General features: G+C 39.9%; 2 protein-coding genes across 14 annotated transcripts in view; both read right to left on the reverse strand.

The window, feature by feature from the left end:
- Window positions 1-9227, reverse strand: part of kif1b (kinesin family member 1B) — an 84118-nt gene extending 74891 nt beyond the window's left edge. For 11 of the 12 annotated variants that reach the window (XM_036591240.1, XM_036591232.1, XM_036591236.1 and 8 more), the window contains exon 1: window positions 6493-6598. In XM_036591240.1, coding sequence (XP_036447133.1) covers window positions 6493-6598 — 106 coding nt within the window. Of the gene's footprint in view, window positions 1-6492; window positions 6645-8958 lie in introns of those variants that run through there. The other variant, XM_036591230.1, reaches the window with a different exon arrangement.
- Window positions 9228-10323: 1096 nt separating this feature from the next.
- ube4b (ubiquitination factor E4B, UFD2 homolog (S. cerevisiae)) overlaps window positions 10324-27475 on the reverse strand; it is a 29994-nt gene continuing 12842 nt past the window's right edge. For both annotated transcript variants that reach the window (XM_036590977.1, XM_036590976.1), the window contains 20 exons: window positions 27222-27322; window positions 25271-25385; window positions 24779-24862; window positions 23815-23871; window positions 22799-22915; window positions 22555-22653; window positions 22104-22217; window positions 20952-21150; window positions 20256-20394; window positions 19650-19749; window positions 18067-18194; window positions 16339-16437; window positions 15952-16187; window positions 15643-15769; window positions 15338-15482; window positions 14595-14729; window positions 13841-14032; window positions 12983-13157; window positions 11757-11903; window positions 10324-11632 (listed from right to left, as the gene is read on the reverse strand). In XM_036590977.1, the coding sequence (XP_036446870.1) occupies window positions 11565-11632; window positions 11757-11903; window positions 12983-13157; window positions 13841-14032; window positions 14595-14729; window positions 15338-15482; window positions 15643-15769; window positions 15952-16187; window positions 16339-16437; window positions 18067-18194; window positions 19650-19749; window positions 20256-20394; window positions 20952-21150; window positions 22104-22217; window positions 22555-22653; window positions 22799-22915; window positions 23815-23871; window positions 24779-24862; window positions 25271-25385; window positions 27222-27322 (2577 nt within the window). In that variant the 3' untranslated portion in view covers window positions 10324-11564. The remainder of the gene's footprint in view (window positions 11633-11756; window positions 11904-12982; window positions 13158-13840; window positions 14033-14594; window positions 14730-15337; window positions 15483-15642; window positions 15770-15951; window positions 16188-16338; window positions 16438-18066; window positions 18195-19649; window positions 19750-20255; window positions 20395-20951; window positions 21151-22103; window positions 22218-22554; window positions 22654-22798; window positions 22916-23814; window positions 23872-24778; window positions 24863-25270; window positions 25386-27221; window positions 27323-27475) is intronic.

Genomic DNA, 27475 nt, shown 5'->3' on the forward strand with positions numbered 1-27475 from the left:
TGCCTTTCATTCATAAGCATGGCTGAAGCTACATAAGCCTGGTCGTTTCTAGAGTTAGCCCGGCAGTGCTCCAACTGACCCTGGTCTCACACAAGGCTTAGTGCTATCTGCTTTCACGGGACCTTTTATTTTGGATCAAGGGCAAATTATCTCTTGATTGAAATGTGCCGAGATAAAATTCTCCAAATTAGGTCACAGAACATCTACCAGTAAACATGTAATTCATGTCTGTTGAGCGCAGCATTACCTTCTAATTTTTACCCACACATAAGCATTAAAAACTCATCCTAGATCTACTGTGAATAAAATGTGTGCTTATTACAGACACTGAGGACACTGTTTTGTCCCTCATATGACTAAGGGATGTCACAAGTGTATGGCAGGATAAAGTGAGAAAGGAAGAGCAGCCTAACAAAAAAGGAACTGCAGCCTATGAGGAACAGTACAATAAGAACAGCTAGTAACCTGGGGAAGGGAAACCGTAAAACAAAGCCACTTCACCAGGGCTGCACTATCATAAGGGTAATAAAAACCCCCTGACATCACATGGAAAACAAAAACACTACAGTCAAGACATGTTTGGTGTCTAAAGGTTGCTTCTTTAGTTTTGTGCTGAAGTGCTACGAGGCCAATATAACAGAAGATTATGTCACATCAAAATATTCTGGGTGACAGACTCCATTACTTATTAGCTACATTAGCCTCACTGCTCCAGTGCCCAACTAATGAAGCCAAGCTTTGGACACCAAACATGTCTTGACTGGTCTACTACACTTTTTGTGAATCAGATTTTTTAGGGAATCATTTCTTTAAGCCTTGAGAGACACTGCATGCGCACAAGGGCGTCTTTTCAATACCAACAAAAAGATGACGGAGGAACAAGAGCCTCTCTGTAATGACCTCCACCAGCAATCACAAAGGCACATTAGTATTGATTGTCATGGACACCATGGTTGACTGAAGTCTGATGCAAGCATGATGAACACTATGGGAAAATTCCTGGTAGGTATAACTGAGGTTAAATCACAGAATCATAGACCCCTGTACTGTAGCAATTTGGGCATGGCTGGCATTAAAAGGTCAATTGATATGCTTCCTGATATTTCTCTGACAACAAAGCCACTGTAGCCTCTTCTACTCAGCCATAAAACCTTTTAAGACCTTAATGTGTAAAGAAAAGCTCAGTTAGGGTTGGATGGAACTTTTCATACTCGAGTACAGTTTTATAGGGGATCAGACATGCAACTGAAAATTATTTAAAGAGTTGTTCTCTACCAATCATTTAATCATTTAATTGTGAGATCTACTATGTTCAAGTTAAGACATTAGTACAACAGTAATATTCAGGTATTAACTACATTCTGCTCAAATCCATCTTGACTAAACATCCATTGCTTAGTATATGTTTGTCATATAAGAGAGCCCATTCTCAATAGCTAGATTTAAGCACTTATATGAGTCAGTTAACTATAAGGAATGTGGTTATTGGATGGAGCTCCATTCCTCCAACTTCCTACACAGTTCCACTGCTCAACAGCCCAGTGCTTCATACACCTCTAGCCTATGTCTGGCATTGGGCATGGTGACCTTATGCTCTTAGACCGAATTTCCTAATTTAGAAGGGGTGTCAGGATACATCTGGGAATAGTGCATGTTTGAGGACAATCTGCTTCAAATTCTACATATTCGAAGTATGATTACACCATCATCACTGAGATCAGACAGCTCTGCTCTTCTTGTAATAAAGCAATCACGTCTCTTCCTGGATAGTAACGCTGCTTAGGACAGATGTCTTTCCTCCTCAGCTAAGAGCAGCGGTTAATCAGCACAGTGAGAAGACTGACACTTGCAGAAGGCAGGCGTGCACCTGCGAGGGTCAGAGGGATTAACACTGAAGTGAGGTGACCTCAGGCAAGCCTGAGGATTAGGCTTCTAAGCAGGTCAATCGCTCAGGTCTGCACTTATGGTTCACGGGTAAGAAGACCTTTCAGGCACCAGAGCTGTGTCAGATCCAACCGATCCCGACTCTTCTTCACTATCAAATCAAAGGGAGTTCTGACCATCCTAATTAAGCTTCAAACACCCCAGAGAAGTGAAGATAAAAAGGTTGAGGAGAATCTTAAAAAGCTGATGTAGGAAATAATTTTTTAGTGAACAGTAAAATATTTTCGCAGTCCAAACAAAACCATTATTTCTCCACATGATTGGAAAATGCCAGTTGGCCCTTGAATTGTTTCTAAATTTCATGAAGAATGGATCAAATGAAACTGTTCAGAATGACTGAGAAAAAGATCTTGTTCCATTAACGTTTATTAAAAGTTAAGGATGTTTTTCCTTTTCCTGTAAAGTCACTTTGGAGGTGGGAGGTTATTTGAACAGCAACAATACATTTTCCCAGCTTTCTTCTTTCTTCAGAAAGTCTCATGTAATACATTTTCAAACACCCCTACAGTGGACTACATAATTTTTTAACCGCTGACACTGGCTTAGGCTTGACTCCCTCACTGCTGACTTATCTACTTTAGGTTACTTCTGTACAGTGTTGCTTCAACATATAATGACAATGTGCTAATGTCAGTTAGTTAACTTATCTTGCTACCTAGCTAGCTAGTCACAAGGGCGCTAGCTAGCAGTGCTTTCCTTCACATATATAAATGCTATTTAAGAGCTGGCTGCCTAGAACTAGTGAGATACTGTTATACTGCTGTTGAAAGACAGTAATAATAATAATAATAATAATAATAATAACAACAATAATAACAACAATATTAATTACTTTGGGGAAAAATAACCTTCTGATATGTCATTGCACAATTCCCATTGTGCTCTTATCCACTTCACTGCATGCTCTCTCTCAGTTTGGAACAGAAGCTTTTTACTGACATCTCTTCTCTCTGTCAGTCCAGTCTGTAGCAGTCATCTCCATGGTCCCACTGTCAGAATCTCTCTAATCTCCATTTACCAAGCAAGCAGATCTGCTCTTATCACATTACAAAATCTGAGGTTTTACTTTGGAGGGATGTGAGATTGCAAAGATGCATGTGGAGCAATATGAGATTGGAGAGATATGAGTGTAGTCAGTGAACAGAAATTTGCAGCTATAAACAAGCATGCAAATAACCAGAAGTTCTGCTGGAGGCTTCTGCTTTTATGAGGACAACAAACTCCTGGGTCAAACTGCATCTTAACTAAAGAGCAGTGGTAAGGTTGCATAAGACATTACCATTGAGGTCAAGCTGAAAAGACATGGCAAGTTCTTATCTTTACCCATTTCTCCCCAATGCCCAGCTCACAGCACCCCTTCTCCTCCTCCATTCACAGTAATTACATTTGCTCTGGGATATTTATAAGACCCCTAGTTCACTGAAGCTAATGGAGAATAAGAGGGAGGTTAGAAAAGCCCCTCCACAGAGCCCTAATCTCTTTGCTATGCTTCCACCCTCCATGCCCAGCTTTTTCTCAAACTGCCTGGCACGAAAGTAGAGAAGGAATAGACAAGGAAAGTGTGCAGAACTCCTGTCTGCTCCCACTCCTACTCCCTCACCACATTTCCTGCGCCAACCAGAAGAGAAGACGGCCATGCACAGCGCAGTCAAAAAAACCTCCTTTAGCTAAACTAGCTTAAGCAAACAGCTGGCTAATGAGACCCATCGCAGATGGAACGAGACTGTAGCAGAACAGCGAGCTGTAAATATTTTCACTAATATTCGCTCTGATAAAGCGGAAAACCTGTCTGGTTTCTCTTTCTCTCTGATATGCAGAGATGAAAGATCCACCGAAGCTGATGTGAAAAGAAGAGGGCTTTGACTGTGACCTACAACTACAAAATAATGCTTTATGTTCCACTATCCTGATAACATAAAAGAAAAACTGTAAGGAGCAATAAACTAGTGAACACCCTGTCAATCATAGCTTATCTTCAGAAGTGCTTGCGTTTGTTCTAGTGCATCAAGAAAATCAGGCAAGCAGTTCTTGAGCTTTTATGCGGAAGTGGGAAACACCAGAGTGCCTCCTTTGAACTGCACAGTTTAGTAAGGATGGCTGTCTGAAACAGCAACACGGGAAAGCCTTCCTTGGATGTCATACATCAACAACAGGTCATGCAATCAACAGCTGCAAATTCATATCCACCAATACGCTGATAAGGAATACCTTTTGCATTGAGGGGATTCTTAACTGATACATAAAAGCAATAAAAAGTAAAAAAAAAAGTATTGTTTTTTTCTTCTATTTTTTCCCCAGTCAGCTCTAAAAGAAAAGCTTCTATGCCCTTTATGGTTACAAATCAAGCAACAAATGAAAAACTGTTCACCATGTCAACCCTAAACCTCCTAAATTGCTCAGGCAAACATTGGTTTGCTCTAGCTGAGTTAATAAACATGTAAGAGTAAGCAGTGGGTCAAGTGAGCTCATTCAAGGGCGATCTCTTTGCATTGTCTGTACTGTCTTTTTAAACAGTCTGCTATGTGTCTTGGCCACACAGGCAGTTCTGAACGCTCAGCCTCATAACAGGACAACATTCTCAGCATACCATCTGTAAAAGACTCCTAATCAAGAGCGATGGGCCTGCTGCCAGCTCCACAGTCTGGTCAGTGCATTCTGCGGCTGCGCACTCATGAGAGCTGTGGATCCTCAGCTTTACTTCCTCTTTAGAACAAAAGCATAAGCCATTACTGGAGCAGAGCAGGCTGCCTCGTGATCCTTGGAGTCATTCAGCTCCACATAAGCTCACAAGGGCTGTGGTGAACATCCAGCTACATTAGTATGAGAAGTATGCTTTTCTTCCACCTTTTTTCCTTAGTAACGAGCCAACCTGTAATGGTTGTGAGCATAGAGAATAAGACATTTTCCTCTAAAACCTCTTTCCACACACTTTTTGCAAAAAGGGTTCTATATTGAAGCAAAAGAGGGCTCTACGACTTGTAACATTTAGTAACCATCTACGTAGATCTCTCTCGATTCGATTTAATTCAAATGTATCTGATGAACCATGCAGGAATTATAGCCCTTTTTAATACATAAAGCACTTCTTTTAGGGAAGTAACTGGACATCTGGCAGCTCGGTTGTTTCTTAGGTCAGCTATATGTCCTTGGTTGCTGTTGCCTCTCAACATAAGAACCAAGAAAGTGTCAGTAATATAGCCATCATGAGGATGGAAAATGTGAGTAAATCAGAGACAGAGACAAAACATTAGGTATGTCAAAATAACACTTTGGGACATCTAAGATTGAGAGAACAAAAAGAAAAGAGTGTGCCAGCATGATCTCAGAACATTTACGAGAGTAAAACATCAAAACAGATTAGATGAATATTAACCTGTACCAGAGTGATGGAATGAGGAAAACACAGAGTAAAAAGAAAAAATACTTATGATGCAATGAATACCAGGTTAACCATGAAACATGGTACCAGTGTAACAGACTTCTTTAACATCTGCTGCTTAATATAATGTCTTGCACACCACTCAGTAGACATGTGCCGATGTTTATCAATAAGTCATACCGCGATATTCAAGACACGTGGTATTGTTATTTTGGACACTTTGAAAATGTTGAGTAAGGTTTTAGCACTGGTTTCACAAGGTCCCACTATGTTGTCACATTCTAACCACACATTAGGCATGGGATTTTACAAATGCATGCATTTTGTAATCACAAACTGTGTGTAGTGTACAGTAAAACGCCCAAAATCATGGGAATATACACCAACAGATATCCCCATACATTTCCATTGTTAACATCTAAATGATCAATTAAGGTATTACTCATCAGTGCAGTCTGTTGTATACTAATTAAGATCATAATCAGTAGACTGGACTAGGCTCCACTAAGCTATGGTGCAAACTGTAATCTCATGGAATCACAGGTTCTTAAAAATGGTTAACCCACTTCACTACTGCAGTCAAAGCAATGTCTGAGGGGTACTTTTCATAAGTATTCAGCCATGTCCTACTCTTCACAAACAGCTAGTGATAAAGGCCTCACACAGGATAAGATCTTCTCATTTCCTTTCACTGGTTCATTGCATGTCACGATAAAGTAAACAGTCCACTAACACTCTCTTTCTCTAAGGCCTATACTAATGAATAGGAAGCCTGAGCCCCAGGAGTGAGCCATACAGAGACTTCAGAATAGAACAGCTCAGCACTTCTGATACCACCCTACCCCAGGCACAAACTCCATCCCTTCTCACTCTCTGTAAAACTGGAATTCACACTGACTTTTTTGTCCTCTTCAAACTGATATCTTCTTCACCACAACTCTATCATCTGGCATGCTCACGTTACTGTTTTGTACTGTTTCTCAAAATGTAGGCCTATTTCCCAGCTAGCTTTTCACCCCAAAGCCTTGCATAAACCTATCCTCACATGCACATGCCTGCAGGCATGTGACAGAATGTCATCAGCCATTCATTACATAGCCAACATTCCACATCAAAAGCAGCGAACAGGATACATGCAGGGTAAATGAGAAGCAGCCAACAATACTTACTGGTGGAGTTCCCTTGCATCTGAATGATGCATTTTGATTCTTTGCTGGTCTCCCTTGAGTTGAAGGGGCGCACTCGGACAGCAACTTTCACTGAAGCCCCGGACATTGTTGGAGTTGTGGTTTGTCACAAAGCGATCCCACTGAAATGACCCCTGCAAAAACAAACAGACAAAAAAAATCCATATTCTTTCATTTTTAAATTGTTAAGCTGGTAAGTGTTAAGCTCCAACCAAGCATACTGACTTGCACACATCCCAGCATGATAAATCTACATTATCTAGCCTCATCTCATCAATCTTAAATAGAAAGTGTTAGCGTCACAGATAAGCCAGAGGCCCGAAGAATGTATGACAATGATTGAACTATCTGAAGGTATTGTTTTCAGACAAATAATCTTTAAAAAGACCTCAACTAATCTACCCTGGTATTAGGAAGCTTCATATAGTGGACAAATAATTGACTACACTATTCAATAGTTGATGTATGTCATTTAAAAAATTTGGTCACACTTTATATTGTCCGTACCAGATAGATCATGAGCAAATGCTCAAACTGTTAACTAAGCAACTGATGAAACTCTCTTCATTACCAGCTGCATTAAGGCTAGGTTTAGGATTAGGCTTACATTTCGAGCAGATGTTAAAGCTTCAAAATGTACCATTCATTTCCCTGTCTATACTGTCCACATACAGAAACTAACTGCAAAAACAGCCCGTTTTACATTCATAGTTTTTCTGACGTCACAAAAACCAACACGGTCAGATAAATTCGCAGTTTAGCTCCACCCATTCATGTTAAAGTTAAAAGGCATGCATCAGTCTGTACTGGTTTATGAATGAGGCACAACACACGTCAGCCAATCAGAAAAAAGATTACTTAGATTTAAAAAAAAATAAAGCACAAGAAAAATGTAGGATATGGGCCCTTTAAGGTTAGTGTTAGGTTCAGAGTTAGAGTTAATAAAATCTATTACATCCAATTTAGAATTCAGTTGCACTCAATAGATATTAGTTGAAAGACAAGCTAAGCGTGTACAAAACATATAGAGAGGACTCTCAAAATAAAGCGTCATCAAAAAACAAACAAACAATACTAATAGTGAAATATTCGTCCGATTCACAGGAGTGCGATTAAATTCCTACGTAAAAACGTAGATGACTCACAAATAAAGGCACAATGGGCTGTCTAATACATAGTATACTGATTTTTTAAAAAAGTTTTGTCTCATGAGCCCGAGATAAACAGGGCAGATAATCTCACATTTGGTCAGTCAGAATGGCATTTTGGAGCTTCGCCGTTAGATGGTTCCCTCTCCGCCTCAAACATGGCTGCCAGTAAACTGCAGTAGGGATGGGCCCACTTCTCCAGCTCAGTTCACTATTAATAACACTATTCTCCTTGACATATATACTGTATCATACACATATGCCTACGGCAACGATAAAACAGTTATCTAGACGCCGGGCATGACAATAAACTCGGCTGCTGGACTAATATTGGAGATGGATCCATCACAGCGCCTTTACGGAGTCTGGCTGCAAAATAGCGCTCGTCTCCGCTGTTCTCCCCCCTGCGTTTTCTGCTTCATGCAGTTATCCGCTTCAGGTCTCACTGTCTGCGGTCACATCTACATCTCAGGACTTCAAAATGAGGCTGTTTTCATTCTTGTCCTTGTAGTCAGCGTTTCCACAAGCATACGCCCATAAATTTGTCGACTGGGCCGGAGACAACAAAAGTAACCTAATCTACTATAAAGTAGGGGGGGCTCTCATGGCTCCCAGCACCCGAAAAACACAGTTCCTTGGTTTAAAAATACCAAATCAAAGCAAGCGAGTTTTCATTAGATAAAACCAACCTAAGAGATTAGCTAAGTCCAGCATAGACTGCTGTGCTGTTGCAGTATCCAGCAGCAAAGCCTAGCCGGACTATAGTCCTGTTAACGTTACACACTGTCAGCTATACTAACTAATCAATTTAACAGCGTTATCAGGTCCAGGTAACACATCCTTAAGGATATCAGAGGCAAAATCAATATTTTCTTCGTACTGATAAAAAGACAGCTGTGTCGATATGACCTTTTAACGTGGCTCGCTCTGATGAGGCTAGCAGTGAACTATTAGCAAGGATGACTAACGTTAGCTTTGCGCATAGACCGTTCTGGCTCCATCTCCCTTCAGCAACTCGGTTTTTTGTTTGTTTTACAGTCTATGGGTTACTTTCGTGAGTAAAAAAAAACTAAATTAAAAAGCTTAGAATTGCACATAAGCTGTGTTACAATGACGATGTTATGCTTATAAACAGTCTTATAAACGGTCTTCGAAAATGTCAACATTAACGTTAGCTTTCGGTCGTCCCCAAGCGCGAGCCGTAACCGTTACAACACTTAACGTTAATGTTACAGCAAAACAGATGAAAGAGCTAAACGGTTTAGGCAGATTTTGTATGCAGTAACGTTATTTCACTCACCTCTGAATGCTCGGGATGTCCACACCGAATCTAGAAAAAATCTACTGATGTCTATCGGTGACAGCAACGATTAGAGTAACGTTAAACCGACAGATAGATGCTTAATAACCCGGCTTTTGCTACATACACCCATTATAGCAGCATTTCATCGTCCACCACTCGGTCTTCTACTGCAGGTTCAAATTACGGTATATTTTCTACGCTTTAATTGCTGGTGTGGGAGAAAAAAAAATCGGTCCTCCTGCTACTTTAACACACGGCTGAATGCCTTGATTTACTGAAACCATTACGTCAACTGCCCCGTCACCGCCTTCACTGACAGCTTTCTGGACCAATAGCGTTTGACGACCAGTTGAGGAATGTGCGAGCTGAGCAATCAGCGTCAAGGAATCCTGCGGTGGGTGGGCTTCGTGTGACGCAATACTGCAGGACAGCTCCTGCAGTTGTGCATGGCATGGAAATGGAGAAACAGAGCTGCCTTAAAAGCGAAGGACGCCGCCTAGCAGATAAATCGAGTGTCTACAAGAGGAAGGCTGAATTTTAAAAGCCACTGTGATGCATCTGCAAAACGCGTCTCATCTATCCTAAGATTGCATTGTTCAATTATTGTTCGTGATACGTTACGAACACAGGTTCTTTTACTTGGTTGAGTTGGTTTTATGGATAAGCTTGTGCTCAGGACAAGTTCATAACAGGTATGCCAAATCTGCATAACACTGTAACATCTGAGTTTATATGGATACATAATTTAGTTTGTATCCATTTAAAGTCAGAGTTAAATGGATACATAAAAAAGAGTTTAAAAATACATAATTTTTTCATAATGTGTGCATAACAAAATGGTTAAGACGTAAACATAATCAGAGTGGTGTGATGTGAAATGCTTCATTCTAGAGAAACCCAGCATGACAGAGTTGTTTACAGCAGTGGTGATTGGAACCAGACGTCCAGAAGTGTTTAATGCTTCTAAAAGATACTTCACAGAAAGGCAATACCTTAAATGGTTTAGAACATCTTGTCTGATGCCCTAGACATTGTTTTACAATAAGGTTTTGGCCTAAAATCCAGGTTTAAAATGCATTCATGGCAGAGGTACATGCAGGGCATTGTAAAGAAATAGTCCCTATAGAATTTTCCACCCAGATTTACCACTATTACAGCATTATTAACATTACATATAAACTCAGAAAACATGTGCTGGTTAAAACTGGTTGTTTTGGAAAGCAAAAATGGCTATACACTGCCATCCCTAGTTCCCCTTCACTATGCAGGTGCAAGTTTCTCTACAGTGCACCATTTTACATCAAAATACTCTGAATGGTGTTGTTTACATCTCAATGATTGAATCATGCAAACATTTTAAGCAATAGTGTATTTCCCCTTTAATTATATTCCAAAATGTTGGTCATAAGAAGCAGACTGTACATTATTCATCTAGTCTTGATAAGCCCACTAAAACTAGTTGCATACAAAAGCAATTACAACAGCTGTTTGTGTGTGTGCATTACCATTTATTACAGTTTGAAGTCCTCGGTTCAAAAAAAGTTTGTAGCAAAGGAAGCAAATTCCTGTCAAGTTAAAACTCTGTCACAGGAAAATGACTCATTCATAATTCACGGTGAACGTCCAACAGCCAGGGTTAATACGAACAGCAGGATTTGATGAACCTTTTCTATGTATAAAACCGTGAATGTATTAAAGAAAATACATTTGGTGCAGTGGCACTGTCCTCATGACGATCATGCTATGAGCACTGATTCACATACTCTCTTCTGAGCTCAGGATTTAGCTTTAACACTATGGAAATGTTAAATGAGGTGCTTGGGTGGCCTTATGCTGATGGCCATACATACAAGACCATTCAAAGTGAACAGCAAGGAAAAGGATATTTTCAATACAGATTGCATCATCAACTTCACTGCCTTTTTTCCATCCAATAAACACCTACATTTGTATTTTTTACTAGACAATCTAGTGTGTTAATTTCAAGCAAGTATCCCCTCAATTCTTAACCCATTTTTATTGGTAGAGGGCACATTTGAGACCAGGGCTTGTAAACAAAGTCTGTGACCAATAATTAGTGATGTGTTTTAGCCCAAGCACTCAAATTCTAAGGTTGCAGATTAACAATGTAATTCAGAAGAGCATGACATGGTTTCCTGTCCTCCGTCCTTAACATTCTCCTTTAACACAAAACCATCAAAATTAATCCTCAAAGTCAAATGCAACACCTTAAAAAAAAGAAAGAATGTGGACCAATTTGATTTTTGTAGTAATATTTGAATATATCCAATTTTCTCTGCTGATAGTTCTAGGCTGTGAAACCTAGTCTCTCTACACATTGCTATTCAATCACTCAATTAAATATCTGTCATATATACAAAGTCATAAGCAAAACCTTTTAAAAGTCTAAACTTTATTATTATGCTTCAATTTAGAACCAAGAGCCTTTAAGTTGACGGCCCGAGAAAAAAAAAAGGATAAGGGAGAAAAATCAAATTAGGTTTCATGACAGTTTTTTTTCTTCTTTGCTTTATTCCCTTCAGTCTGCTCCATGTTGAACTGTGGAGCAGTGGAACCATCCCTAAACTGGCGGCAAGCGTGGCTCACTGACAAAAGCGTCCTCCTTGTTTCTCCCTCATCCAAGCATGGATACGCTCCTTCAGTTCTGGAACTGAAGAAGATAACACGCATTTTAAAACTTGTGTAATTCAAATATGAAACAATGCAATAAGGGAAAGGATCAATACGATACTGGAAGGGTCATGTTTTTGTGCAGAGAGGGTCTGTTTTTGTACCTGACTCCAGCATGCTTTCAGTGAGAGGCTGTCTGTTGAAGGGGTCGGTGGGCGAGTTGAGGAGGTGGCGTAGGATGATAGCTCGGTCCATTATGTTTCCAGAAGGCAACTGCACAGGGTCAGTCATGAGAGTGTCCATCAGAGGGTCTGTCACATGGTGGACAAAGAACAGCATTATGTATATTATGTATTTATTGCGACTGAATCTGTGTATATATATATATGTGTGTGTGTGTGTGTGTGTGTGTGTGTGTGTGTGTGTGTGTGTGTGTGCATAGATGCAATGTAGCGAGACTGGCTACATTCACAGTTTAAAGTCACATGCCCTTCACCCACAACTTTCAGTATAGTTCCTGTCTTTCTCACTAAACATGTTATTTTAGTCATATGCAGAGATATTTAAACATAGACAAAAATACAGCATTTTCTGCAAACATTAAAGTGGAAAAGTTGTTAGCCTGTGGAGCACAGCACACAGTTCTCCCCCAGCCTCAGCTGTAAACCTTAACCCATATTTATCTTTCAACTGTGGTTCAGTCCCGGCTGCTATGCAAAACACACATAGCCCGCTATTCTTTCTCTGTAGCTTAAAATGGAATGTTCTGCACCGCAACTAAAAATGTTTAATGAAGCATTTTGGACCCAAAACCTTTCTTGTGCTCCAGCACTGCAAAAATCCCATAAAACGGAAATGACACGTGTCATATCTTTATCAGACTGTCTCACAATGAATAAATGTTAATGCCAAGTGTAAACTGGCCTATGGAAAAAGCAGCTAATGCAATAAGGAAAAATTATTGCTAGACACCACTTCCAATACTAAGAACTGAAGTTAATTCAGGACCATTTTGATAAAAATAATTACAAAAAAACATAAGCCAGTCTAAAGAATAAAAAAATATAAATAAAAAAAGTGACATTTAATATGAAATGGTCATGAGAAGTTTTATTTGCATGTGAATTAAACATAAAGCATGTGAAACAGGCCTGACCTTAAAGCCACAGGCTGACTTTTTTTTTCCACCCTTGACACACTTTACTAGTATGCTAAGATTGCAGGGGGCATAGCAGAGAATCAAAGGAAGCATGTGCCCTGCATTCTGTTAGCAGATTGGATTCACTCTGTGGTTACCGGCCCTGGGCCTGATCTTGCAGTCACAGCAGTTACTCTGTCAACCACAGAACTTGAAGCAAACAAAGCACAATCACAAACGTTCAACACTCACCTTTAAACTCATCCGGAGCATCACTGTAGTCCATCTCAGACTGAGAGTTGCGAGCCACAATCTCCTCCACCTTTTCTAACAGCAGCTTGAACTTCTCAATTGCAATTGTAGACTTGATGCCTGCCTTTCTCATTTTGGAGATGACTTCTTCAAAGAGTTCTCTACTATATGATCTCTGCAAAACAAGGGCATGAATAAATAAATAAATAAAATTATCTTGGGTGATCTGATCACAAATGGACAGCAAGACAAAGCCATTCATACACAAGGCACTCCCATATCTTAAATCGATCTCCAGGAACCACTTATTTTGTGACAGGAGGACGGGTGCACCACATATTTACTATGTTAGTCTCTTGACACATATATCCTGCGGGTCTTCGTGTGAACATGGGTTCATGTAAACATAAAGGCTAAAACAAACATTTAGATTACACAACTTGTTAACACAACTTGCAGAAAAACAGGAGATAAAACCAAGAAAGAAGCTAAACCTGCTTTAATATCTGCTATGATGACAGTTTATTCAGCAGTCCTTTGTTGGGGATGCACTGAGACGCTTCAGCAATCACACTACAAATGCTCTATGGTCATAATCATCCCTGAGCACTTTGAACAGTGGTTTGAGTGACTGGATCACAATCCGTTGGCGAGCCACACTGGATCCCATTCCCAACTGTACTTGGCGTTATTGATGTTCACTCATGATCGGATAACCAGTCGTCAAGGGGGCCTATGTTGTCTCAGAGAATATATCTGGGCTTCTTAAAGTGTAGCTGAATTGAAAGTTTACACTAAATCCTTGAACTAAAATGTCTTTTCTGCTGTTACTCGAGGTGTAAGTAAACTAGTGCTCACCTGATCATCTGCAATGGCTTTAGCAAAGCGAGCACAATCCAGCTGAAGGTAGATATCAGTGAGCTGGTCCAACAGCTTCTTGGGCTCAAAACCGTATTTCTCTGGGTTCTCCACCTTCAAGTCCCGACACTTAGGCCCACACAGCTGCTGAAGGTTGTAGTTCAGCATAGCAGCCAGACGCGGGCCAAGCTCCTGCAATACATCAGAATCTCTCTCAGCAATCACAAAAAAGAGTTTTATTCATCAGTGTCAGGGCCCCTGTCAGCGACCACAGAAAAAGAATTGCACTTCAGTGCAAACTGTATATTTAGCCCCCACATACTGTTTTCACTTATTTGAGTAAATGTCACTCTTTCCTTGTGCTCTCTAAATAATCTTCATGCAATGACTGGCAGCAGCTCAACTTTCAGATGAGACTAAAAATACCTGCAGGGATCGGAGGGCGGGAGGTTTGTTTACAGCACAGCAGGAGTGTGCTAATCCTCTGCCGTTTACCTATTTACCAAGATGACTTACTCAGAGGTATCTGCATTATCACCTGCCTGCTGTTAACCCCTCTTCAAACCCAGATATAGAGTTAGGTTGATCTTGATAATATTGCTGCCTGCCCCATATGCTTATACGTCAATTGTGCATTGTGCAGAAATCACTAGGAGGCACTCCTTTTTTTTGTATTTATTGAGCTTGTCTGATATCGATTGGCAACAGAGTGTATTTAAAGCAGCCAGCACAGAGGCAGAAAGTGAGGACTCACAGGCCGGAGGAAAGGCTTCTGAACTTGCTTGGTGAGAATATGGAACATGTCTACAGTCTCTGTGGCTAAGGCCAGGTAGGAGCGTGATACCCTCTCGTCCTGAGTCAGCTGGGATTGGCGGCTCTGCTGCTGTTCCTGAGAAGATGACCATTCAAGTCAATGCACAGCAAGTGGACTAATGCAGCAACACAAATGATCATGTGATGGGTCAGTCTAAACCTAGGAGTTCCCTTTTTCTAGAATAGACCTAGTCATAGTGTTGACCTAGTCCCTAGTCACACGGTCGTATGCAAAGGTTTAAATGCCCTTGTCAAATGAACCTTAACAGGGAACAGAAATACGGCATTTTCTGCAAACTGTAGTGCACTATTTTTATTTATTGGCTATTTATTTTTTTCAGTTTTACATGCTGGGAGAAGAAAAAAAAATCTGCAAACTTCTGCATAAAACTATGTTCTACTACTGGCTACTCCACCAGTATATCTATAATGGTACCACACAACACCACTGACTTTTAGATTTAGCACTGACACAGAACAAAAATGTAGATAACTACAATTTATGTTATTTGCTAGGTGATACTTTGAAAAAACAGTCATTTTTTTTTTTTAACAGTTATCAATACTGCCCATTACAACCTAGTCATATAATAAAAAGGCTTTTTAACTGAAAATCCTCACTTAAATGTTTAACTGAGGACAAAGATAAATTTGTGAGACATTTGTGGTCTACTGTCCACCCACCCTGGGCAGCTGGTCCCACTGCTCTTTGTTCTTCATCTCCTCCTGGATCTCATGAATGCGCTTCAGTGACTCCAAGCTCTCATCCAGCAGGAATGTCGTGTCATTGATCAACATGTTTATGTAGCGAACAAACTGCTTCCCAGAGCTACAGGGCAATAAAAAGTGGACAAATTAAAATAAGATATAATTTTGACACATAAATGAATCATCAGTCAGTATCCTTTGATATCGCAGGTTCAGTCACGTTACTGTGCATTTCTTACTTCATTCAGAAAACAATGGCACACATTAGGAAACAAACTCACTTGAACTCTTCAAGGAAGGTGCCATGATGGCCAATATTTTGCCAAAGGCTCTTAAAGATGGTGCTGATGTGGTAGCGGATGGTGAACTTGTCATAAAACTCACTAGTGGCTCCAGTGTGCTCCACATCTGATGGTTAAGGCAAAACAACATTCAGCACAGGGGTTTCTTTTTAAACTTAAAAAAGGAATTTTGTGTGAAACATATGATAACACATGGGCAGAAACAACTAGCAAAAGTCCCCATACGAACAGGTAATAATGTAAAATAACACAAATGAACCACATTGATCTAAGTCAGTGCCTACTAACCTGTGTAGAACTTCATGAGAGCAGGGACCAGCTGGTTGACAGACAGAGGGTGGTTCTCAATCATCTCAAAGAAGCGTTGGGTGCGGGGCTGAACTGCTGGGTTAGTAACAAACAACACTTCCACCAGCTTAGCAATCAGGTAGGGATTCCTGATGTAGTTCTGACTGCAGATGAACACGACCAGGAAGGTCACAATGTCCTGAGTGCAGGGCTCATACAGAACCTGAGGAGAATACCTAGAAAAAAGAATGCAGTTACATCTTCGGAAGCTCATATACTCCCACAGAAGCAAAAGAGGTTAGTTTAGGCACAAACCACTATTTCCCCTCTTCCTCTTGGAGACAGTACTATTTCTTCTATACACCACAGGCACCATGATCAACTTACTGCACAATGAAAAGCAGGAACTCTGCAACATCCTCAATGTAAAACTCGGGCAGTGCGGCGAAGCTCTTGGGAACCTCAGGACTCAGGGGGAGGCTGACACTGTAACAGGTTTTGACAGAAAGTGACATATAAGATTAAGATCATGTGTGTACAGAAGAACCTGCAAAGGCAAAGTTTTAGAACCCTGACACACAAACCCAACATCAAAGAAACAGGCGCCAATCAAGGCCGACTGATGATCGCCTTCCATCGCACCTCTTCTGTAAAAACCTGCTTTTGAACAAACCAAAAGGTGGCAGTGGTCTGCTTATACAATAATAGAAAGAAAACCACACACAAGACTTAACCCTTTTTTATATTTTTTTAACCACCACCCAGACAATGCCACCCCTGAGTTCCATAAGTACCCGGGGGCAAATTCATCTATTTTGGCTTTAATTTAATTTTGGCTGACCGGAAATGTCTTATAGAGTTATTAGCTAATTTACATAATGTTGACACAGATAAAAAGATATGGTTGCGTGCATGGTGGTACCATGGGTCTGTATGGGGCTGAACGGCCGTGTCACGAGGGTTAAGTGGACATGACCTACACTAGAAGAACATATTACGGCAAATGTAGATGGTAGTGGACGAGGACCACAGGCATAGCCCAAAGAAGGCCAGTGTGGTTGAGAAAGGCATATGGTTGAATCGGGCAAGCACAGGGGGGAAAAAAAAAAAAAGCTAAGTTTTGTGGTCAAGTGCGGGCAAGAATGACACTAGGGCTGCGTCCAGAAACATTGAAAGTTACTGCTTTTTCCTACTGATCTTCCTCCTCTCCTCTGTGAGGCGGAAACAGATTTTGTGAAACCGTCTTACCGGCTGTCAGAAAAAAACCAGAGGAGACCAGAGCAGCCGCATAAAACTCCCGCCAAAGCGGCTTACACCGAAGGATACTTCAGTGTGTGCTACCCAGGAGGTCTTTTAAATATTCTGAAGCGACATCACCGCAGTCACACCCAGAGAGGATGGACAAACATGGAGCGATCCAACTGTACTTTAAATGCTGCTTTAATTGAGTTTATATAATTATTTGTGCTTTGTGTAAAATCTTTATCAAGTACATAATAGTAATTATAAACTGTGGTATTTTGCCATTTTTCAAGCTAGCTGTGTAGCCTTTAGCTTGCTAATAACCAAGCAAGCAAGGTCAAGCAAAAGTATTAGCAGTCCTAGATCAGGTAGTTTGCAATCTTAAACATAGTGTAATCACGGTGACTTGAATGTTATGGTTTCAAAACAATTATATTATTATATAAGTGTCCCCTTAATGTTTCACCCCTCTGAGGCCAAGTACATGAAGGCATATTAAAAACCGGAACTGAAACAGGTGATTAGAATCACGGACAAACAAACCAGTCTAACTAGTTTGCCTGCTTTGCTCACTTTTTGAGCACTTACACTAAACCAAATCATCTTAGGAGTGAACTGGTTGAGAGAGTTCACTGTGATGCACATAATCATTTTTTTGTGCAAAGATTCATTTTGGAAACCCAGCCCTCGCTAATCAAAGCAGTCTCTCTCACTACCAGCCTCTGACTCCAAGGACTAACTAGTGCCAACAGCGTGGAACACCACATCACTTATGGTTGACGGTCAGACACGGACACTTAATGTGGGCTTGACAGCGGCTGACAGTTGGTTTAGTGGGTCAGGGCAATTAGAAGTAAATGGAAAGCGACTAACTTTGGGTAGATAGGGTCCACCGTGCGCAGGATGAGCTGAATGACCATACTATAGAACTGGAGACATCTGCGCAGCAGGTTCTCATCCAGCAGGCCAGCGTCAGCGCAAGCCTTAGAGCGCACCAGTTTCTACAAGCACAACAAAAGCCATAGAACATTACTGACAGCCAGACAATGCATTAACTTCAAGAACCTTCTGATGGTGTCACTGAATGTGGTTAGTTTGAAAATGTTAGTAGGTGGTGGGCTGAGTCTTGCCATCTGTTTTTGTTTAGGAGTTGATCGATTCCTGGCTTGAAACTGAGTAAAAACTCGCTATTACAGACTCTAGGTTTTGTGATTGCGATAGCTTTCAGTTTTTTCACGTTTGCCCATGAACTTTACAAACTAAACAAAGCTGTCTATTAAATGTCTCGTATTTTCCTTTTTTTCCTCTTTATTTCCTTTTTCAGACAATCACCATCAGGGCAATAAACCAGAGCATTTAACAGCTTGTGAGCTGCGCTAGCACACTAAGTGCGTATATAGCTGTAATAAATATTACTTAATGTATAGATATATAATCAAAGTCACAATTCATTCATATATTATTCACCTTGACACAGGGTGGAACCAGTTCAGTGAACAGAGGCTAACTGACAGACAGACAGACCACTGACAGGTGGGTTACATTGCTAAATTATTCTGTTCTCTTAAAATCAAGTTATTTACAAGGGGTATAGTGTAAGCAGAAATGGTGTCATGTTAAATACAAATCTGTTTCACCAAATGTCTTTTCTTTCCTATGTTGTGCTTGTCGGTCCTATTTATAAATTGTCTGTAGTATTCCTTGTGGAATTCAGTACTAACTGGTGCATACTGAAGCTTATCTGACACATTTCATCACTACATTTTTGGAAATTGCACTGTCTCTAGTGTTAGGTCTAACCACCACTGTGTGGATAGATAAAACTTTGTCCAACTCTAACTGATCACGCAGCTGATTGTATTGGAGGCATGCATTACAGGGCTACTTTAAGTCTTTTTTAAGCTTATATATACACAAGGGTTTATTCTCAAAGGGTTAGTGTGCACCTTTGGAGAGAATGGGACAATACAGTGTATAAGCACAACTAGACACTGTGTGTGAACTGGAGATTCTCATGATACATATGAATATACACATATGTAAAATCTGTTATTAGGAAATTCTGTAGGCTGTCATTATCTGTCACCGCTGCTGCCACCTTAGCCTACCTTTTGCAATTTTTGGAAATCAGAAAGATAAGTATCATTTCGCTGTAAAAAGCATTTTGTCGCATTCTCCTGCATTCACATTTAGTCTCTGGCTTTGTCCTGCCCAGACCAATTATTCTGATTGGTCTGCTTTCTCTCGATGTATCACAGATGAGCTCTGATTGGATCTCTCTGTATAGTTGTGCTGGCATATTACTTGTATACATTGCAAGTTTAAAGTTCACATTTTAGAAATACATGCACAAATTTTATTTGCTAGTATTGTTATTGCTAATGTATTACCTTATGTTATTTATTTATTCATTTATTTTGCATAGAGAAGTGCAGCAGATTTTAAGCATCGCAAACCTTAAGCTGGGTTTTGCATCTCTTCAGCATCTCCCTGTGACGACTAGCCAAGGGTGAGTCTTTCCACTGGCTCTCACTGTTTTTCAGCTCCTCCACAGTCCTGCAGTGTACACACACACACACACAGTTACCTCAAATAACCCCCACTCTGACCAAAAAAACACCATGTATAATTGTTGCTGAGTGTTATGAGAGTTGCCAACAGTAGGGGGAACTAGCCATTCAGGAGACGCTGGCTTCAGAAAAAAGGCAGCTAATGTGATCAGCCTCCTCTAGGGCCTTTACTTTTAACGTGAGGGGCTTGAACGACTGCCACTAATGCGGCACTAACCCATATAAGCTGTTATTTCAGGCAGTGTTTGGAAACAATAAAATATTAGTACAGCCAGAAAAAAACAAAATAATAAAATCACTCTTGGCTACCACCAGCAAAGCTTTTATAGACAGTCAGCCAAGCTTCATAGTCAGCACAGCATAAACAGTATGCAACCTACCAAGAGGTTCTGGAAAATTTCAAAAGCATGATGCAAAAGACTTACAACAAGGTTCTGAAGCATTCAGCATGCTTCTGCACATCAATTTTAACATGTACATATATACTCATACCTGTTTAGATCTCTGATGGCTCTTAGTCTGCGGATGTAACGCCGGCACCCAGGCAAGATGGACAGGTGATGTGTGTGTAGCGTTAGAAAGAAACATTCTGTAGGGAACTTGGGCTCAGAAAACTTGGTCGGGTCTTCATCTACAGTTGAACATGGAGAGGATATCAAAGATATGCTACAGATACTAGTAACGTTAGACATTTTCCTCCTTTCAATTCATTAAAAAGAAACAAATCAGTAAAAAAAAAACTGAAGAGTGAAAAAAACCTACAACAGGCCAAAATGATAATCCAAAAGGATAATCCAAACCTAATTAGTTTGCAAAAATACATTAAATCACCCAAACTATCTGATGGAACAAAGGTTGAAGTTTTTGGCTTGAATGGTAAAACCTGCAATTTCAATACAGATTTGTACATTTTTTATTCCCAATCTTCTAAAAACTAAACCAGTGTACAAACACTGTAGAAATAAAGCACCTTATTTAATCTACTTGCATTCATTTTTACAGTGTTATTACATAAAGGTTAAACCTTTATGCACAGCATACTGTCGTTTTGTATTAATTACAAAGTAAAAGTCTTGATTTTAAACATTTCGGAAACACTACAGCAAAATGACAATAATTCAAGACTTCTGAAGGTTAGAAAAAAAGTCTTATTGTTGAACATATGAGTTACGTTAGCCATTTACTCACGCAGGTCTGCTAGCCAGCTCTTCAGCTCCTCCATGGTGGCTTTGAGCCGGGTCTCCTCAAGGCTCACATTCAACCGACACTTGGGATGGAAAATGTAGAGGGGGTCCACTGTCTCAAGTTTAATCTTCATACTTAGCTGCTGCAGCACCCACAGGAAGTTCATCATGAAGCCATCTGTGGACACTAGCTTATCATCCGTCTGCAGCCAATTCCAAGAGAATAATAAAAAATAGCTTATGTTAGTGCTGCACAATATATTGTTTGCTACTTGTAATACCAATCTTGGCCTTTGCAGTGATATTAATGATACTGCTGATCCTGCAGAGGGCTACAATATGCAAATGAGCCCACTAGCCATTTACAATGTTTTCTTTTTGGCCATTAATAGTTTCAGATGAGCATTTTTGATTATAGAAAATGTCAATGTAATTTAACAAAAATGATTTGGTCACAATGTCAGCAAACAAATATGCTGTGTCATACATTCACCAATGCATTTTAATATGGACATATCCCTATCAAATTATGTAGCAATATAATCACATTATTAGTATTTTGTCCATTTTGCTCTTCCCTAATACACATTATATGTCCAAAAATTTGTAGACACCTGCTCATCCAATGTTTCTTCTGAGGGTATTTATAGGGATTTTATCCCTCCTTTGCTGCAGTAACAGCATCTACTCTTCTGAGAAGGCTTTGCACTAGATTTCGGAACATTGCTGTAAGGATTTGACTGCATTCAGTCACAACAGCATTAGTGACGCCAGGCACTGATGTTGAATGATTAGTGATTAATGATCACAAATGTCACTTCTACTCATCTAAAAGGTATGTGAAAGGTTTTCAAGCTCTATTCCTGTTCTATTCTAAGTTCTGTTCTATTGCCACTGCTTTACAACAGAGATTATATAAGCTGTGTGGATGCAACTGAATGATCAGCAATACGTGCATCTTAGTGTAACTCAATTTACTAATTACAAGGAGTGTCTATAAACATTTGGACATGTAGTTGCAATACATCAAATGTCACATACAGACTACAGAGCAATACTCCAAGAAAGAATGCTCACTGATATCAAGTATGTATAGCTGCATAGCAGTTTCTCCCTCATTTTTCAAGAGAAAATCCTAATCAGAAATGAGTCATACCTGCATCTGGGCCTTCTTCACATTACGATTCACCAGAGCTGCCATGTAGCTTAGCGCAGCCTCCCTCGTTTCTCCATTCAGTAAGATGTTGTGGAGGATTTTAAACAGGTCACCCTGAGGACCACAAACCCATAATCACAGACTCTTAACCCACAAATATGAACAAATTTGTGACAGCATAATTAAATTAATTTGATTAGGTATTATTCCTCCAAGGGACTGCAACTGCAAAAAAAAAAAAATCAGCTTGCAGGTCTCATTTGCCAGAAATCCATTCTGACCTCAGATGTCACAGTAAAACACCATTTAGCCCTAAGGGCTAATAAGAGATGACGAGGCTATCTACTAGCAGTGCAACACGCACTATAAAAAGAATTTTCTAGCCAGTGTTCCATTGATTGATTGAACCAGCTCATTAAAAATGCATGAGCGCCTGAGCTGTAGCACTTACCCTGGCAGACTCCAGATAGTGCTGCAGGGACTGACTGACCACACGCGTATTCTCCATGGTAATGGCAGGGCCTGAGAAGTACTTGTCTCCCACCTTAGTCTAACAAAACAGCATCTGATGCGTTAGGAATCACTTTTGAACAAGATGACACATTAACAATAAACTTCAGCACAATGAATGCAGTGTGCTTATGTGCTTTTTTTGCCTTGTTAAAACTTTGTACGCTATTATTAAAGTGACTCACATCATCCTCCGCAAAGACAGAAAGACTGAAGAAGGCTCCAAGGAAAGAGAGTCTCTGAATCTCTCTGCCCGCTCCAGGACTCAAAGGATCAGGACACCACAGTGGCAGAGACGTGATCTATGCATATGTGCGTGCACACACACAGACACACACAGTCAAGTACTTTTCATAAGTACTTTTCTTTCTCCTTTAAATGTTAGCATCTCATAGGTCCAAGACTTTATTACAATTGCAACAAATCAATAAAGCCAAGAAAATTATACAACAACTGTTCATGTTTAATCTAGTTAGTCCAACAACCTGGCAAGTCTGAATTTTGTAATGCTATGAAATAGGGGTGGGCAATATGAAAGGAAAAAAAAAATATCACAATACCTTGACATTCTCACAATAACCAGTTAGTATTACAACATGTCAATTTTTAAGCTTTGATAGATTGGTACAGACAAAAAGCCCCAGGGGTGCAACACTTAAAAAATATTATCAAAAACTGAGTAAAATTATTATTATTTTTTTATTATTATTATTATTATTATTTTTTTTTACATACAGTTCTGCAGTAAATCCACCAACAAAAAAAAAAGTTTCCTTCTAAAATGCCATGATTTGATTTGCAATTCTTAACAAATTGGATATTATAAGCTTATAAAAAAAGAATAACAGCTGATGTCCTATGGAGAACACATTTTTGTTTCTCTAATAAAGGCGGTATTAATCATAACATCACTGATATTTTTCGTATGTGTAAAGCCCACTCCCAATGTCCATCATGGGACAAAAAGAGATCTTGGGAAAATGTCTACATTGCATTTTGGAAGGAAACTGTTCAAATATGCTGTCCCCTTTTTTTCTTTTTTTAAAAAAAACATGTAGTTGGTCAGTGTTCTTGCACTATTGACGAGATCTACAACATGCTTAGAAAGCATACTGTGATGTAATTAATCACAATAACGATAAATATACTGTCATATTGCCCATCCTTAGCCTGAAAACCACGAAACCTTACCAAAACTTACCAAATTGCACATAGGATGTGTCTTTCCAAACTTGATTTCACAAAGTTCGGCTAAAGCCTGTAAACAAAACGTTAATAGATGTCAGATGTAAGAAAAGCTGAACTAGTCACAGCAGTCAGGCCAGCCAGCTGTCAAATTAAGTTTAAAGTGTGTGGAAAAAAAGGCTGTTCTTCTATCAGCTCTGTACAAGAGCATAAAACTCTTAAGTTTGTAAAAACAATTTTGAGAAATATGGGCAGAATTTACAAAGAAAACTTTAATGTTAGGCAACTTTTTACTGCTGCTCAATTTCATGGTTATTTTACAAAAACTCATAAGAGCATGAAAATAGAAAGTACAAGCAAACATAACGCTCAAGAAAAGTCCATTAGCATCAGGCATTTTATGTTTGTTTAACATCATGGCTCTAATATTACTGTTAAGTTTTTTTTTCTTCAATAAGATTACGATATGTTTTAGTTTGTTCATTAGTCTACTCTGTCATATTTTATAGTTATGGCTAAACAAAAACGGAAACATGTAAGTCATATGACTTTATTCTACTCACATTTACAGATTCTACTGCTTTAATTAAAAATTAGCTGTGTCCGTCAAACCGTTTTTTTTGTGTGTCAAAATTCGCATAAACATGAAGATGGAAACTAGCTAGTGTGCACTTCTCTTTTGAAAAGCTGCATCAAGTTGTCTCATCTCCAAGTGTTTTACTGAGCCTTCATGTTGACTGTTTTTTATAAATCATGCCTTTTTACAAGCTGTATCTGTCTGAGACACAAACCACAGTTTGTGAAGCATTTTATGATACGAGATTCAATTCAATCCAGCAGTTTTGGGACATAAAAGTCTATGATGAGAAAGAGAACAATTTTCATTCAGCCACTTATCAAAAGCTTTCATGGGGATGGGCTGTCACAGGACGACATCAGAGGAAGCACCATTAAGCCTTGGACAGTCTTCCTTCTCTTACCATCAGGGGGTACTTAAAGTTGTCACTGTCAAAGGAACATTCTTTCACAGCTAAACCGAGCCCTTGGAGAATGGGGACGAAAATCTGCAAAAAGAAAGAACGCTGATCACAGTGGGATACTGGGGAAAGGAGGAGAATACTACACCAGTACTACTGAGAAACAAACAAATTCATGATCAGCATGACTAAGGAACTTCCCTTATTCTAGCAAACAGCAGCCTCTGTTTGAACACCACCACAATCTCATTATGACGGTAAGAAGAACATTTCAAAGAGACAGATATTGGATATGACCAGGGTTAAATAAGGATATGCTTTCATAGCAAGGATTATTGGGTGTTGAAAATGATTTACTCAGTTTTTCCACTAAAACATCTCCGGCACTTCAAAAAACACATTTAATTCCATGGAGAATGCCACATCAATTATTATCTTCCTCCACAGCTTCAAGCGCAAAATGAATCAGCATGTGGCGTGCGCTGCACCTCCCACCTGTTTAAACACCTCCTCCTCCTGGTGAGTCATGCGCACCAGCTCCTGGATAAAGCCGTATGGAAGGTTCCGGCACAGCATGTAGGGGACTAGTAGGGAGGGCTGCAGTGGAGCCCTAGGAAGGATTAGAAAGGAGTGTCTATATCACATTAAATTCAAATGCATCAAATATACTAGCAGAAACACATCTCTTTTCAGGGATGAGTCAAATTAGGAGCTGGGCATTATATCAAAAAGTTATGATATATCTGTAATGATTTTTAGAGACACAATATTTGGCAAAATCATGCATAGCGCAGCAATCTTGCGGCACTTCAGTATGAATATTTTATTGCTGTTCATGTGCATTTTATCCACACTGTTAAATCATGACACTTGTCTCAGTTGGGCCTTGTTAATAAAATGAAAACCTTAAATAATAAGGTAACATGTAAAGCATTCACGTCTGCACACAAGGGAGTGCAGTGCAGTATGTGAAATCTTGAATAAATGTCACTGTATTTGCAGTTTTTAAGTGCAGCACCATTAGTGCTTGACTGTCAAAGTGCTGTGTTATGTATTGTGAAAATGTCCTTAGGCCCTACTAGATATTTGTGCCTTATCACCCACCCCTAGGCAATGTGACAATGTTTTCATTATTGTGATTAACTACATCACAATAAGAGCTTTTCTGAGCATATTGTGGATATCATCAATACTTAAAGTACACTAACTGACTAACTGCATGTTTTATTAGAAAGCATAATTAGTCCTGACTAAATGCATTTAATGCAGTACGGTATGTGAAGCTACTATAATGCACTCAGATTTTGATACAATTTTTGTAATGGGTGAAGCCACAACTATGGATTTTTTGTCTGTTCCAATAGATCCTTTGATTATACACTGTTAAGGCATAATATTATGACCACCTCCTTGTTTCTATGCTTATTGTCCATTTTATCAGCTCCACTTACTGTACAGGTGCACTTTGTAGTTCTACAATTACAGACTGCAGTTCATCTGTTTCTCTGCATACTTTGTTAGACCCCTTTTACCCTGTTCTTCAGTGGTCAGGACCCCCATGGACCCTAACAGAGCAGGTACTATTTGGGTGGTGGATCATTCTCAGCACTGCAGTAACACTGATGTGATGGTGGTGTGTTAGTGTGTGTTGTGCTGGTACGAGTGGATCAGACACAGCAGTGCTGCTGGAGTTTTTAAACACTGTGTCCACTCACTGTTCACTCTATTAGACACTACTACCTTGTTAGCCTACCTTGTAGAAGTATAGTCAGAGACAACAGCTCATCTGCTGCTGCACAGTTTGTGCTGGTCATCCTCTAGTCCTTCATCAGTGGTCACAGGACGCTGCCCACAGGACGCTGTTGGCTGGATATTTTTGGTTGGTGGACTATTCTCAGTCCAGCAGTGACATTGAGGTGTTTAAAAACTCCAGCAGCACTGCTGTGTCTGATCCACTCGTACCAGCGCAACACACACTAACATACCACCACCACCACCACATCAGTGTTACAGCAGGGCTGAGAATGATCCACCTCTAAAGTAATACCTGCTCTGTGAGGGTCCATGGGGGTCCTGACCACTGAAGAACAGGCTAAAAGAGGGCTAACAAAGTATGCAGAGAAACAGATGGACTACAGTCTGTAATTGTAGATCTACAAAGTGCACCTATATAGTAAGTGGGGCTGATAAAATGGACAATGAGGGTAGAAACAAGGAAGTGGTCATAATGTTATGCCTGATCAGTGCGCGCGCGCACACACACACACACACACACACACACACGCGCGCGCGCGCGCACAGTGTTACATGTTCTGTTTGCTATGTCCATGTATCTTAACGTATTACGCACAGAAAGAATTAAGAAGTAATGTTTTCACATACTTTGTTGAGAAGCTCAGAATTAAAGATGATAAAACGGGTCATTCCACATTCTGTAAGCACTGACCTGGGCTGAGTGAGGGCACCCTGAAGCACAAGAGCAGCATGGGAAATACACTGGGAGCGTATGTTGCTGAGCAGCTGACTGACCACTGGCTGGCTGCACATCTGCAACAGCACAGAATAAGGAAATACAGCAGAGGCACCACAACATCAGTCTGAGGAGCGGAATTCCCCTGAGCTTGACAATAAATTTTACTTTCATTCTAAGAAAGAACACATCACTTCTCTCCCATGAGATATCTTTTAATCTAAGAAGAA

Source organism: Colossoma macropomum, unplaced genomic scaffold, assembly GCF_904425465.1.
Source record: "Colossoma macropomum unplaced genomic scaffold, Colossoma_macropomum, whole genome shotgun sequence".
NCBI classification, from domain to species: Eukaryota; Metazoa; Chordata; class Actinopteri; order Characiformes; family Serrasalmidae; genus Colossoma; species Colossoma macropomum.